Consider the following 15,622-nt stretch of genomic DNA (forward strand, 5'->3'; position numbering starts at 1 on the left):
GCTGCCTCTTATGCTAATACAGTCCAGTCCAGAGCATGCTGCCTCTCAGGCTGGCACAGTCCACAGGAGGCTGCCTCTCATGCTGGCACAGTCCACAGGAGGCTGCCTCTCATGCTAATACAGTCCAGTCCAGAGCAGGCTGCCTCTCATGCTAATACAGTCCAGTCCAGAGCAGACTGCCACAGTCCACAGGAGGCTGCCTCTCATGCTAATACAGTCTAGTCCAGAGCATGCTGCCTCTCAAGCTAGTACAGTTAACAGCAGGCTGCCTTTCAGTCTTGTTCAGTCCAGTCTACAGCAGCCGGAGAGGGATGGCTCAGCTCTGCTCTGGGAGGACCTTAGCACTTCATATCTGTCCAGTGGCCCCTCAGACAAAAGGGCCTGTCTTCTCAGTGGCCACGCTTGAGTAAAGAGCCCAGAGAGGGCTGTGGTGCTGTGGTGCTGGACACCATGATGAGATAGAGGAACACACAACACAGGACATACCGCTCACCAATATTGCTGCTCTATATTTTAAATGTTTTATTTAATTTAACGAGGCAAGTTAAATAAGAATGCATTATTTTTTACAGTGACGGCCTAGGAACAGTGGGTTAACTGCCTTGTTCAGGGGCAGAACAACAGATTTTTACCTTGTCAGCTCGGGTATTCGATCAACCTTTCAGTTACTGGCCCAACGCTCTAACCACTAGGCTACCTGCCGCCCCTATTGAGTCGAGGTTAACAGATGTTTTTCCATAGATACACAATGAATCTCTACAGTTGTGTATATATAGAACTACATCTATGGAATTCATATTCTAATGTGATTATAGATTGTATGAGGATGTTGTGTTCACAATGTTGTTATTGAGAATGGGTTGGAAGAGAGCAGAGTACAGTCAGTTGTTGTCTATTACCTCAAATCTTGGTAAGTTTCAATTGCCAGTGTTTACATAAAGAATTACAGTAGGGTGAACAATCGTTCACAGTACTTTGATATTTCCCCTCCCCCAAAAGCATCACAATAACGTAACTTTGCGAGAGAGATTGAAAAAGCAAATTGTCTCAAAGCAAAAATGTCCTCATGTAACAGCCTATTCAACTCCAACATGCTCTGATTTTACACGGAATTCAAGTGTAAGGAAGCATGAAATATTTCATTAGAGGTAAAGGCTGATTCATCTCATAATTCAGTTAAGACATCAGCAGTCATCTGGATTGAATGACATATGTGACTTTTACTTATTTCTGCTAGACTGATTGGACAATAAATTGGCCCACATCATTGCCCTGGTTGTGTTGTCATTATTGTGATGACTGTTTCCATAGTGACTAGATTGGTGTAGTATTTCTCATTGGCTGTTGAATATGACAGTGTAGTGTGAGAACTGCAAGCCTAGGGTGTGTTATGATGGTCTATCTGGAGGACAGCACAGCTCACCAGACCGCCTCTACACTCACATACAACATTCACACTCACACAATCTGACCCAGAAGTCCTCAGAGTGATAAACGACCAGGTCAGTCTGACCCAGAAGACCTCCGAGTGATTAACGACCAGGTCAGTCTGACCCAGAAGACCGCCGAGTGATTAAAGACCAGGTCAGTCTGGGTCAGAAGTCCTCATAGTGATTAACGACCAGGTCAGTCTGGGTCAGAAGTCCTCATAGTGATTAACGACCAGGTCAGTCTGACCCAGAAGACCGCCGAGTGATTAAAGACCAGGTCAGTCTGGGTCAGAAGTCCTCATAGTGATTAACGACCAGGTCAGTCTGGGTCAGAAGTCCTCATAGTGATTAACGACCAGGTCAGTCTGGGTCAGAAGTCCTCATAGTGATTAACGACCAGGTCAGTGTGGGTCAGAAGTCCTCATAGCGATTAAAGACCAGGTCAGTCTGGATCAGAAGTTTCTACCTGTGCATGTTCTGTACCTGGATAACCCTAAGTGGAAACGTATGGAATCCTGTCTGCTCCACTGCTCCTAAAGCTAATGTTGAATGAAGCAGAGACCTGTTCATAGAATGACTCTCTCTTCCTGTCCGATGGGCACAGCTGCTACGCGACTGCCATCCAAAGTGTGTAAAAGTAAATAATTGATACGGAAGGTTTAGAGCAAATCACATCATTGTGTTATTTTTCATTATTTCCACCACCAGCGCTGCCCCCTGTCCATCTCTTCTTTTGTCCAACGATACAGGGAAGCTTTAATGCCCTAGTTAAAGCGACGAATGACCCCATGTAATTGAAATCAATATAGCCTGGCGAGCTGGTAGGGGAGAGTGCTGAGACTTACACATTGTGTGAAATAATATGAGCCCCTGCCTTGGCCAGTCTTCAGCACTACCGCACATTCTACACTTTGCTGTGAAAGTCATTGGAAGTCTAGAAACTTGGTGTAGAATGCCCAACAAGCAGCCAGTGACCAATACATCAGTGCACAAAATAGTGGAGCGATCAAGCAGAAATATGATTCATGACGGAATACTAATTGTATTTTCTCTTTCGCTGTTGTTTTCAAACCTTCCCTCTCTTCCCTCCCTGTTCTCTCTCTCTCTGACTCTCTCAGCCATAACCAGAAGAGAACGTCGTTCCGACACCCTGTGACTGGACAGATATCTCCAGAAAACACTGAATATATGCTCCACGACAAGTGAGTGCACCTCTACTATTTTTACTCGAGGAAGGTTATAATGTGAGCTTCAGTGTAACGTTTGGTTGGTCCAAGGTCATGCTGGGAGGAGATGAGAATAGAGTGTAATTTAACTCGGATTAGAGTGTGAGATTGTCTGCTGCTTGTCCCAGGGATGAGATGAGGAGGAACAGGAACTGACTGCCTGAGGAAAGGCTTTCTATTAACTACAGTCATAGAAATGAACAATAATAATAACAATAATTATAAAACAAATTAGAAGGATGATGGCCATTCTATTTTTTATGGAAATGAAATTCATAACTGCTTGCACTTGTGCAACGGCTGCTCCCAGGCCAATTTTGTGTGTGTATTTTTAAGGTTTTATCTTAATTGAATTTATGGTAATGAACCAACTATGGTTCACATTATGTCTTTGACTGTGGCCATGGCAAGCCTGAAGCCATTCATCTGTCTGAAACATCACAGTTGTTATGCTAATGATGGCTATTATTACCACAGAGTTTTTTTCACCAGAGAACAATATGTGGAGTATTTTCTGCTGGTTATAGCATAGCGTTGATTGTGTTGAATTGTGTGAGTGGTACGGCCATGGTGGAGGCCCAGGTAGTGTGATGAGGTTGAATAGCATGGGACCTAGTGTTAGCGACACATGCACCGATATGGTTTGACCTGGACGTACTGGGACAAATCTTTAAGTTGTAGCGTTGTAGAGCTTGCTTGTAAGTGTCTCTAAAACATGGCATGACATTCCTGACTCTTTTGTTGCTGAGAATTGTCCTGTTTTGTTGCTGTGAAATGCAGATGAGCTTTGCGATTTACATAAATTCACTGAAAACCCACACAAGGTTTTATTAACAGTATTACACTTTCATGTAGCCAACTTTTGGCCAGTTAATAGCCTAACCACCGATCAAGCAACATTATGGACTAAACATTAAAATCCTGTGGCTGCAGGATGATTTTGTTGTGACAGTGTAGGCCAAATTAAGATCCTACATCTGTACCATGACTTTCATGTTAACGTTTCATGATACCTTGATGTTATTACACTTTCATTATGATGTCTTAGAACAATAACAGGACCACAGTTGAGTCAGTTATCTTTCTGTCGTGAATGTGTATGACAGGTGTCAACAACATAATTACGGTGGTGTTATGTAGGCTTTAGGATTCATGGCTCGATGTGTTAGTGTAGCAGAGAGGGTCGAGAGTGGTATCTGATCTCCACTGTCACAGTGTTTGAAAGGTCATTTGTAGGAGTGACATGAAGCTCATTGGGATTCCTCTCTTCTCCACCCCAACCCTCCTGTATCCCTCACATGGTACTGTTGAGCCAGGGATTTGTACACCATCAGGGGGTTTAAAAGTTAAAGTGAATATTCCCTGCACTGTAGGGGCCACAGTAACTAAATTATTATTTTACTATCTAATACCAGATCAAAGCTCAGTAGACCAGCCATGCTTAGAATAGCATTATACTCATGCCCTTCCCACAAGAATATGTGACGAATGAAATGTATTTAAATAGCATGATTAATGTCCTCTGTAAATTGTCATAGTTTACTGTTGATTCATTTCACATTATCATCAGTCCTGAAATGCTGTCATCATCATAACCCTCCATTCCAAGTCAACCATACTGTAGACTTCTTCCCAGTACAGTGAAATCATGCAGCGATGACATTAATCATAGATTTGAAAATGCTTGGAGCATTAAGGGAATTTCACAGAGGCCCATCAAGCCAATGCTCTTGGCACGGCCTGATTGATACCCCTCATTAGAGACAGCCGGGGCTACTTTCACTGTACACACACACACACACACACACACACACACACACACACACACACACACACACACACACACACACACACACACACACACGTCGTCACAGAAAAACACTGGGGGAGGTTATTATCCCACAGAGTTCACACCCTTGACCTCTCACCCCATGCCACCTGTTCAGTGGTACATCCCTGCCCCACACTGTATGCTGATGGACTACCACTCTACCAAAGCCAGTGAGTAGGGGGTGTATAGTAGGCTATAGAGTTTCTATCTCACAGCCAGTCTATTAGGAGAAATATCACCCTCTTGGCATTCCTCTTTTTCCTCTTTTAAAATGTATTGAATGCCTGTGGTGTGCAGGGGTAGAATAAGTAAAGTACTAAAGTAGCAGGACTTATGAAGCCCCTTGACTCTCTGCTGACTGCTATTTATACTACGGCCAACTTGTTTTACTTCTCTCTATCCCTTTCTCCCAGTCATACTTTAGTTGTGGAAATAGAGCATCGTAACAGCTGGGGTACTGATGCACCCAGGGAGAAGCATGTGTGTTATGCAGTGATGATGCCTTCGCTCTGGCCTGCATAGCCAAAACAGACAGCCAGGGCAGATTGTTGCAGTTGGTTGCTGTGGTAGCCAGGGTGTGGATGTCACCCATGCTGAGACCCAGACATGGATGGCGAAGTAGGTTCCCTCCAGTATTCCCTCTGGGGTGTAGGATGGGTACAGGATGGACCGGCAAGCACACTCAGTGCTGACAGACTCAGTGACAGGATCATAATATATACAGTTGGAAGTTTACGTACACTTAGGTTGGAATCATTAAATCATGTTTTTCAACCACTCCACAAATTTCTTGTTAACAAACTATAGTTTTGGCAAGTCGGTTAGGACACCTACTTTGTGATGACACAAGTAACTTTTCTAATAATTGTTTACAGAGAGATTATTTCACTTATAATTCACTGTATCACAATTCCAGTGGGTCAGAAGTTTACATAGAAGAAGTTGACTGTGCCTTTAAACAGCTTGGAACATTCCCGAAAAGGATGTCATGGCTTTAGAAGATTCTGATATGCTAATTGACATCATTTGAGTTAATTGGAAGTGTACCTGTGGATGTATTTCAAGGCCTACCTTCAAACTCAGTGACTTTTTGCTTGATATCCTCTGGTATATCAGAGGAAAGGTCCTCTGGTCTGATAAAACAAAAAATAACTGTTTGGCTGTAATGACCATCGTTATGTTTGGAGGAAAAAGGGGGAGGCTTGCAAGGCAATGAACACCATCCCATCCATGAAGCACGGGGGTGGCAGCATCATGTTGTGGGGGTGCTTTGCTGCAGGAAGGACTGGTGCACTTCACAAAATAGATGGCTACATGAGAAAGGAAAATTATGTGGATATATTGAAGCAACGTCTCAAGACATCAGTCGGGAAGTTAAAGCTTGGTCGCAAATGGGTCTTCCAAATAGACAATGACCCCAAGCATACTTCTAAAGTTGTGGCAAAATGGCTTAAGGACAACAAAGTCAAGGTTTTGGAGAGGCCATCACAAAGCCCTGACCTCAATCCTATAGAAAATTTGTGGGCAGAACTGAAAAAGTGTGTGCAAGGAGACCTAAAAACCTGACTCCGTTACACCATCTCTGTCAGGAGGAATGGGGCCAAATTCACCCAACTTATTGTGGGAAGCTTGTGGAAGGCTACCCGAAACGTTTGACCCAAGTTAAACAATTTAAAGGCAATGCTACCAAATAATAATTGAGTGTATGTAAACTTCTGATCCACTGGGAATGTGATGAAAGAAATAAAAGCTGAATTTAATCATTCTCTCTACTATTATTCTGACATTTCACATTCTTAAAATAAAGTGGTGACGTAACTGGCCTAAAACAGGGAATTTGTATTAGGATTAAATGTCAGGAATTGTGAAAAACCTCATCTGTATATATATTTATACAGTGGGGCAAAAAAGTATTTAGTCAGCCACCAATTGTGCAAGTTCTCCCACTTAAAAAGATGAGAGATGCCTGTAATTTTTAACTTCAACTATGACAGACAAAATGAGAAAAAAAATCCAGAAAATCATATTGTAGGATTTTTAATGAATTTATTTGCAAATTATGGTGGAAAATAAGTATTTGGTCAATAACAAAAGTTTATCTCAATACTTTGTTATATACCCTTTGTTGGCAATGACAGAGGTCAAACATTTTTTTTTACCTTTATTTTACTAGGCAAGTCAGTTAAGAACAAATTCTTATTTTCAATGACGGCCTAGGAACAGTGGGTTAACTGCCTGTTCGGGGGCAGAACGACAGATTTTGTACCTTGTCAGCTCGGGGATTTGAACTTTCAACCTTTCAGTTACTAGTCCAATGCTCTAACCACTAGGATACCCTGCCGCCCCCATTCTGGTGCATTCTCTGGGGACTGAACAAGCTGTATCTCTCTCCTGTGAGTTGTGTTGCATAGACGCTTGTGCTTAAAGGATGAAAATATTTATTTGATTGGTGAAATCCTGTTGAACTAGACTAGAGGATAAATCCTATTAGACTAGACTAGATGTGAAACCCTATTAGACTGGAGGTGAAATCCTATTAGACTGGAGGTGACATCATTTTGGACTTGAGGTGAAATCCTATTGGACTTGCGGTGAAATCATATTAGAATAGAGGTGAATTCCTATTAGACTAGACTTGAGGTGAATTCCTATTAGACTAGACTTGAGGTGAAATCCTATTAGACTAGACTTGAGGTGAAATCCTATTAGACTGGACTAGATGTGAAATCCTATTGGACTAGAGGTGAAATCCTATTGGACTAGACTAGAGGTGAGTGAAATCCTACTGGACTAGACTAGAGGGGAAATCCTATTGAACTAGACTAAGGGTTAAATCATATTAGACTAGACTAGAGGTGAAATCCTGTTGGACTAGAGGTGAAATCCTATTAGACTGGAGGTGAAATCCTATTGGACTTGAGGTGTAATCCTATTAGACTGGAGGTGAAATCCTATTAGACTAGAGGTGAAATCCTATTAGACTGGAGGTGAAATCCTATTGGACTTGAGGTGTAATCCTATTAGACTAGAGGTGAAACCCTACTAGAATAGAGGTGAAACCCTACTAGAATAGAGGTGAAACCCTACTAGAATAGAGGTGAAACCCTACTAGAATAGAGGTGAAACCCTATTAGACTGGAGGTGAAACCCTATTAGACTGGAGGTGAAACCCTATTAGACTGGAGGTGAAATCCTATTAGACTGGACTAGAGGTGAATTCCTATTAGACTAGACTAGAGGTGAAATCCTATTGGACTTGAGGTGAAATCCCATTGGACTTGAGGTGAAATCCTATTGGACTTGAGGTAAAATCCTATTGGACTAGAGGTGAAACCCTATTAGACTATAGGTGAAACCCTATTGGACTTGAGGTGAAACCCTATTGGACTTGAGGTGAAACCCTATTGGACTTGAGGTGAAACCCTATTGGACTAGAGGTGAATTCCTATTAGACTAGACTAGAGGTGAATTCCTTTTAGACTAGACTAGAGGTGAATTCTTATTAGACTAGACCTTAGGTGAAATCCTATTGGACTAGAGGTGAAATCCTACTGAACTAGACTAGAGGGGAAATCCTATTGAACTAGACTAGAGGGGAAATCCTATTGAACTAGACTAGGAGTTAAATCCTATTGGACAAGACAAGATGTGAAATCCTGTTGGACTAGAGGTGAAATCCTATTAGACTAGACTAGAGGTGAAACCCTATCGGACTGGAGGTGAAACCCTATCGGACTGGAGGTGAATTCCTATTAGACGAGACTAGAGGTGAATTCCTATTAGACGAGACTAGAGGTGAATTCCTATTAGACGAGACTAGAGGTGAATTCCTATTAGACTGGACTAGATGTGAAATCCTATTGGACTAGAGTTGAAATCCTATTGGACTAGACTAGAGGTGAGTGAAGTCCTACTGAACTAGACTAGAGTGGAAATCCTATTGAACTAGAATAGGGGTTAAATCATATTGGACTAGACTAGAGGATACATCCTATTGGACAAGACAAGATGTGAAATCCTATTAGACTAGACACGATGAGAAATCCTATTAGACTAAACTAGATGTGAAATCCTGTTGGACTAGAGGTGAAATCCTGTTGTACTAGAGGTGAAACCCTATTAGACTGGAGGTGAAATCCTATTGGACTTGAGGTGAAACCCTATTAGACTAGAGGTGAAACCCTACTAGAATAGAGGTAAAATCCTATTAGACTGGAGGTGAAATCCTATTGGACTTGAGGTGAAATCCTATTGGACTTGAGGTGAAATCCTATTGGACTTGAGGTGAAATCCTATTGGACTTGAGATGAAATCCTATTGGACTTGGGGTAAAATCCTATTGGACTTGAGGTGAAATCCTATTAGACTAGAGGTGAAACCCTATTAGACTATAGGTGAAACCCTATCGGACTGGAGGTGAAACCCCATCGGACTAGACTAGAGGTGAATTCCTATTAGACGAGACTAGAGGTGAATTCCTATTAGACTGGACTAGATGTGAAATCCTATTGGACTAGAGGTGAAATCCTATTGGACTAGACTAGAGGTGAGTGAAGTCCTACTGAACTAGACTAGAGTGGAAATCCTATTGAACTAGACTAGGGGTTAAATCCTATTGGACAAGACAAGATGTGAAATCCTGTTGGACTGGAGGTGAAACCCTATCAGACTGGAGGTGAAACCCTATCGGACTGGAGTTGAAACCCTATTAGACGAGACTAGAGGTGAAACCCTATTAGACGAGACTAGAGGTGAATTCCTATTAGACGAGACTAGAGGTGAATTCCTATTAGACTGGACTAGAGGTGAATTCCTATTAGACTGGACTAGATGTGAAATCCTATTGGACTAGAGGTGAAACCCTATCAGACTGGAGGTGAAACCCTATCGGACTGGAGGTGAAGCCCTATCGGACTGGAGGTGAAGCCCTATCGGACTGGAGGTGAAGCCCTATCGGACTGGAGGTGAAGCCCTATCGGACTGGAGGTGAAGCCCTATCGGACTGGAGGTGAAGCCCTATCGGACTGGAGGTGAAACCCTAATAGACGAGACTAGAGGTGAATTCCTATTAGACTAGACTTGACGTGAAATCCTATTAGACTGGACTAGACTGGAAATCCTATTGGACTAGAGGTGAAATCCAATTGGACTAGAGGTGAAATCCTATTGGACTAGACTAGAGGTGAAATCCTATTGGACTAGACTAGAGGTGAAATCCTATTAGACTGGACTAGAGGTGAATTCCTATTAGACTGGACTAGATGTGAAATCCTATTGGACTAGACTAGAAGTGAGTGAAGTCCTACTGAACTAGACTAGAGTGGAAATCCTATTGAACTAGACTAGGGGTTAAATCCTATTGGACAAGACAAGATGTGAAATCCTGTTGGACTAGAGGTGAAACCCTATTGGACTAGAGGTGAGCGGACCTTGGGCGGAACAGATACAGTGTATTGATCAGAATGTTAAAGCCTGAACAGATACATTATATTGATCAGAATGTTAAAGCCTGAACAGATACGGTATATTGATCAGAATGTTAAAGCCTGAACAGATACGGTATATTGATCAGAATGTTAAAGCCTGAACAGATACGGTATATTGATCAGAATGTTAAAGCCTGAACAGATACGGTATATTGATCAGAATGTTAAAGCCTGAACAGATACGGTATATTGATCAGAATGTTAAACCCTGAACAGATACATTATATTGAACAGAATGTTAAAGCCTGAACAGATACGGTATATTGATCAGAATGTTAAAGCCTGAACAGATACGGTATATTGATCAAGATTTTAAAGCCTCCTGGGTCAGGATGAGGTGATTATTTGACCTGAGTGCGTCTTCAAGCTCTTCATACAGTATTGCCCTCCAAACACAGCCTGACTCAGACCTACAGCAACCCACTCTATACTGTACACTACAGACAGAGAGAGGAGAAAAGGGAGACACAGAGAGAGAGAGAGAGCGGGAGAGAGGGAGAAAGAGAAAGATAGAAACCTTCTGAATAATTTACTCTCCAGGAGAGAGAAAAACACACAGCAGAAAACAGGGAGTCCTCCTCTGACTAGAATCATTTGTCAAAGCAGAGTTATTACCCGGGCCGGTTAGAGACTTTCAAGCTGACTGTAGGTGTATTATTTATGCAGAATGTTATGAAAATGATTAGTCAGCTAAAAATGACTTTTTGTCATATAATGAAGATGCCAGAGCATGAGGTGGGTTTGCACTATCAAATCTATAAAAAAATAAAACGATTGAGATAGAAAGAATAGAATGACGATGCCTGCAAAGCGCTTCCTTTGTGCTCTGTTGCTATCACAGAGGAGAGATCTGGGTTTGCTGTGGTCTGATCCTGCACTGCTGTATTCCTAATCTGTAGCAGAACTGTTGCTGAGGCTGGGCTAAGACTGGGCTGGACTTGGGCTACAGCTTGCAGTGTGTGCTGGGAGTAGGCTGCTGCTGAGGCTGGGCTAAGACTGGGCTGGACTTGGGCTGCAGCTTGCAGTGTGTGCTGGGAGTAGGCTGCTGCTGAGGCTGGGCTAAGACTGGGCTGGACTTGGGCTGCAGCCTGCAGTGTTTGCTGGGAGTAGGCTGCTGCTGAGGCTGGGCTAAGACTGGGCTGGACTTGGGCTGCAGCCTGCAGTGTTTGCTGGGAGTAGGCTGCTGCTGAGGCTTGGCTAAAACTGGGCTAGACTTGGGCTGCAGCTTGCAGTGTGTGCTGGGAGTAGGCTGCTGCTGAGGCTGGGCTAAGACTGGGCTGGACTTGGGCTACAGCTTGCAGTGTGTGCTGGGAGTAGGCTGCTGCTGAGGCTGTTCCTCTCAGGTGGTAGGTAACCTTTATGGCCCCAGGCCTGGATCTCTTTCTCTCTGATGTGAAATATTACTCCTTTATTCCACCACATCCCACAGCAGATTTCCCAGGGAACGCTTCAAAAGACAGCAGAGGTAGACAGCATGAGAGCTGCAATTGAAACAGGCGAGGGTCCCCTTGGTGCAGAGGGAAATGTGCTGTAAAAATGTTGGATGGGATCCAGAGAGTTGGAACAAAGTTGTATTTTAGTTCCATGGTCAGTCCCTCGCCTTTGGCTGTCTCTGTGTTTTTATGTCCTGCACCAGCCTGCCCTGGCCGTACAAACATCCCGATACATCTCCTCTTCCAAAGCTGCACAGGAACATGGCACGGCTGACAGGAAAAAACACTAGTTACAACATCTTTCATGTTCAGGCAGAACAATGCAGGGGTCCAGTGTCAGTAGGGGTGGAGTGGGCGGTTAAGCACGGTTTCCTAGTGTAGGAAGAGAAAGAGCACACACTGAGGAAGAGCACACACTGACACTGAGGAAGAGCACACACTGACACTGAGGAAGAGCACACGCTTACACTGAGGAAGAGCACACGCTTACACTGAGGAAGAGCACACACTGACACTGAGGAAGAGCACACACTGACACTGAGGAAGAGCACACGCTTACACTGAGGAAGAGCACACGCTTACACTGAGGAAGAGCACACACTGACACTGAGGAAGAGCACACACTGACACTGAGGAAGAGCACACACTGACACTGAGGAAGAGCACACGCTTACACTGAGGAAGAGCACACGCTTACACTGAGGAAGAGCACACGCTTACACTGAGGAAGAGCACACACTTACACTGAGGAAGAGCACAAACCGAGGAAGAGCACACGCTTACACTGAGAAAGAGCACACACTGAGGAAGAGCACACACTGACACTGAGGAAGAGCACACACTGACACTGAGGAAGAGCACACACTTACACTGAGGAAGAGCACACACTTACACTGAGGAAGAGCACACGCTTACACTGAGGAAGAGCACACACTGACACTGAGGAAGAGCACACACTGACACTGAGGAAGAGCACACGCTTACACTGAGGAAGAGCACACGCTTACACTGAGGAAGAGCACACACTTACACTGAGGAAGAGCACACACTTACACTGAGGAAGAGCACACGCTTACACTGAGGAAGAGCACACGCTTACACTGAGGAAGAGCACACACTGACACTGAGGAAGAGCACACACTGAGGAAGAGCACACACTGAGGAAGAGCACACACTGACACTGAGGAAGAGCACACGCTTACACTGAGGAAGAGCACACGCTTACACTGAGGAAGAGCACACACTTACACTGAGGAAGAGCACACACTTACACTGAGGAAGAGCACACGCTTACACTGAGGAAGAGCACACACTGACACTGAGGAAGAGCACACACTGACACTGAGGAAGAGCACACGCTTACACTGAGGAAGAGCACACGCTTACACTGAGGAAGAGCACACACTTACACTGAGGAAGAGCACACACTTACACTGAGGAAGAGCACACGCTTACACTGAGGAAGAGCACACGCTTACACTGAGGAAGAGCACACACTGACACTGAGGAAGAGCACACACTGAGGAAGAGCACACACTGAGGAAGAGCACACACTGAGGAAGAGCACACACTGACACTGAGGAAGAGCACACGCTTACACTGAGGAAGAGCACACGCTTACACTGAGGAAGAGCACACACTTACACTGAGGAAGAGCACACACCGAGGAAGAGGAAGAGGAAGAGGAAGAGCACACACTGAGGAAGAGGAAGAGCACACACTTACACTGAGGAAGAGCACACACTGAGGAAGAGCACACACTTACACTGAGGAAGAGCACACACTGAGGAAGAGGAAGAGCACACACTGCGGAAGGGCACACACCGAGGAAGAGAACGAGCACACACTGAGGAAGAGCACACACTTACACTGAGGAAGAGCACACACTTACACTGAGGAAGAGCACACACTGAGGAAGAAGAAGAACATACACTTACACTGAGGAAAAGCACACACTGAGGAAAGCACACACTGAGGAAAATCACACACTGAGGAAAAGCACACACTTACACTGAGGAAGAAGAAGAGCATACACTTACACTGAGGAAGAGCACACACTGAGGAAGAGAGAGCACACACTTACACTGAGGAAGAGCACACACTTACACAGAGGAAGAGCACACACTGAGGAAGAGGAAGAGCACACACTTACACTGAGGAAGAGCACACACTGAGGAAGAGCACACACTGAGGAAGAGGAAGAGCACACACTTACACTGAGGAAGAAAACACACTGAGGAAGAGGAAGAGCATACACTTACACCGAGGAAGAGCACACACTGAGGAAGGGGAAGAGCACATGCTTACACCGAGGAAGAGCACACACTGAGGAAGGGGAAGAGCACATGCTTACACTGAGGAAGAGCACACGCTTACACTGAGGAAGGGCACACGCTTACACTGAGGAAGAGCACACACTGAGGAAGAAGAAGAACATACACTTACACTGAGGAAAAGCACACACTGAGGAAAGCACACACTGAGGAAAATCACACACTGAGGAAAAGCACACACTTACACTGAGGAAGAAGAAGAGCATACACTTACACTGAGGAAGAGCACACACTGAGGAAGAGAGAGCACACACTTACACTGAGGAAGAGCACACACTTACACAGAGGAAGAGCACACACTGAGGAAGAGGAAGAGCACACACTTACACTGAGGAAGAGCACACACTGAGGAAGAGCACACACTGAGGAAGAGGAAGAGCACACACTTACACTGAGGAAGAAAACACACTGAGGAAGAGGAAGAGCATACACTTACACTGAGGAAGAGGAAGAGCACACACTGAGGAATAGGAAGAGCACACACTTACACTGAGGAAGAGCACACACTGAGGAAGAGGAAGAGCACACACTTACACCGAGGAAGAGCACACACTGAGGAAGGGGAAGAGCACATGCTTACACTGAGGAAGAGCACACACTTACACTGAGGAAGAGCACAAACTGAGGAAGAGGAAGAGCCCACGCTTACACTGAGGAAGAGCACACACTGAGGAAGAGCACACACTTAAACTGAGGAAGAGCACACACGGAGGAAGAGGAAGAGCACCCACTTACACTGAGGAAGAGCACACACGGAGGAAGAGGAAGAGCATACACTTACACCGAGGAAGAGCACACACTGAGGAAGAGGAAGAGCACACACTTACACGGAGGAAGAGCACACACTGAGGAAGAGCACACACTGAGGAAGAGGAAGAACATACACTTACACTGAGGAAGAGCACACACTTACACTGAGGAAGAGGAAGAGCATACACTTACACTGAGGAAGAGCACACACTTACACTGAAGAAGAGGAAGAGCACACACTTACACTGAGGAAGAGCACACACTGAGGAAGAGCACACACTTACACTGAGGAAGAAAACACACTGAGGAAGAGGAAGAGCACACACTTACACTGAGGAAGAGGAAGAACACACACTGAGGAAGAGCACACACTTACACTGAGGAAGAGCACACACAGAGGAAGAGGAAGAGCACACACTTACACTGAGGAAGAGCACACACTGAGGAAAAGCACACACTTACACTGAGGAAGAGGAAGAGCATACACTTACACTGAGGAAGAGCACACACTGAGGAAGAGAGAGCACACACTTACACTGAGGAAGAGCACACACTGAGGAAGAGGAAGAACACACACTGAGGAAGAGCACACACTTACACGGAGGAAGAGCACACACTGAGGAAGAGGAAGAGCACACACTTACACTGAGGAAGAGCACACACTGAGGAAGAGCACACACTGAGGAAGAGGAAGAGCACAAACTTACACTGAGGAAGAAAACACACTGAGGAAGAGGAAGAGCATACACTTACACTGAGGAAGAGGAAGAGCACACACAGAGGAATAGGAAGAGCACACACTTACACTGAGGAAGAGCACACACCGAGGAAGAGGAAGAGCACACACTTACACCGAGGAAGAGCACACACTGAGGAAGGGGAAGAGCACATGCTTACACTGAGGAAGAGCACACACTTACACTGAGGAAGAGCACACACTGAGGAAGAGGAAGAGCCCACGCTTACACTGAGGAAGAGCACACACTGAGGAAGGGCACACACTTACACTGAGGAAGAGCACACACGGAGGAAGAGGAAGAGCACACACTTACACTGAGGAAGAGCACACACGGAGGAAGAGGAAGAACATACACTTACACTGAGGAAGAGCACACACTTACACTGAGGAAGAG

At 44.8% G+C, this 15,622-nt stretch overlaps 1 protein-coding gene across 5 annotated transcripts in view; it reads left to right on the forward strand.

Annotated features, from left to right (window-relative positions):
• The window catches only part of LOC139411563 (pleckstrin homology domain-containing family A member 7-like), a 135,357-nt gene that overhangs the window by 63,342 nt on the left and 56,393 nt on the right, over positions 1-15,622 (forward strand). For all 5 annotated transcript variants that reach the window (XM_071158055.1, XM_071158056.1, XM_071158060.1 and 2 more), the window contains one exon: positions 2,549-2,632. In XM_071158055.1, coding sequence (XP_071014156.1) covers positions 2,549-2,632 — 84 coding nt within the window. The remainder of the gene's footprint in view (positions 1-2,548; positions 2,633-15,622) is intronic.

This window comes from Oncorhynchus clarkii, chromosome 6 (assembly GCF_045791955.1).
Source record: "Oncorhynchus clarkii lewisi isolate Uvic-CL-2024 chromosome 6, UVic_Ocla_1.0, whole genome shotgun sequence".
Lineage (NCBI taxonomy): Eukaryota > Metazoa > Chordata > Actinopteri > Salmoniformes > Salmonidae > Oncorhynchus > Oncorhynchus clarkii.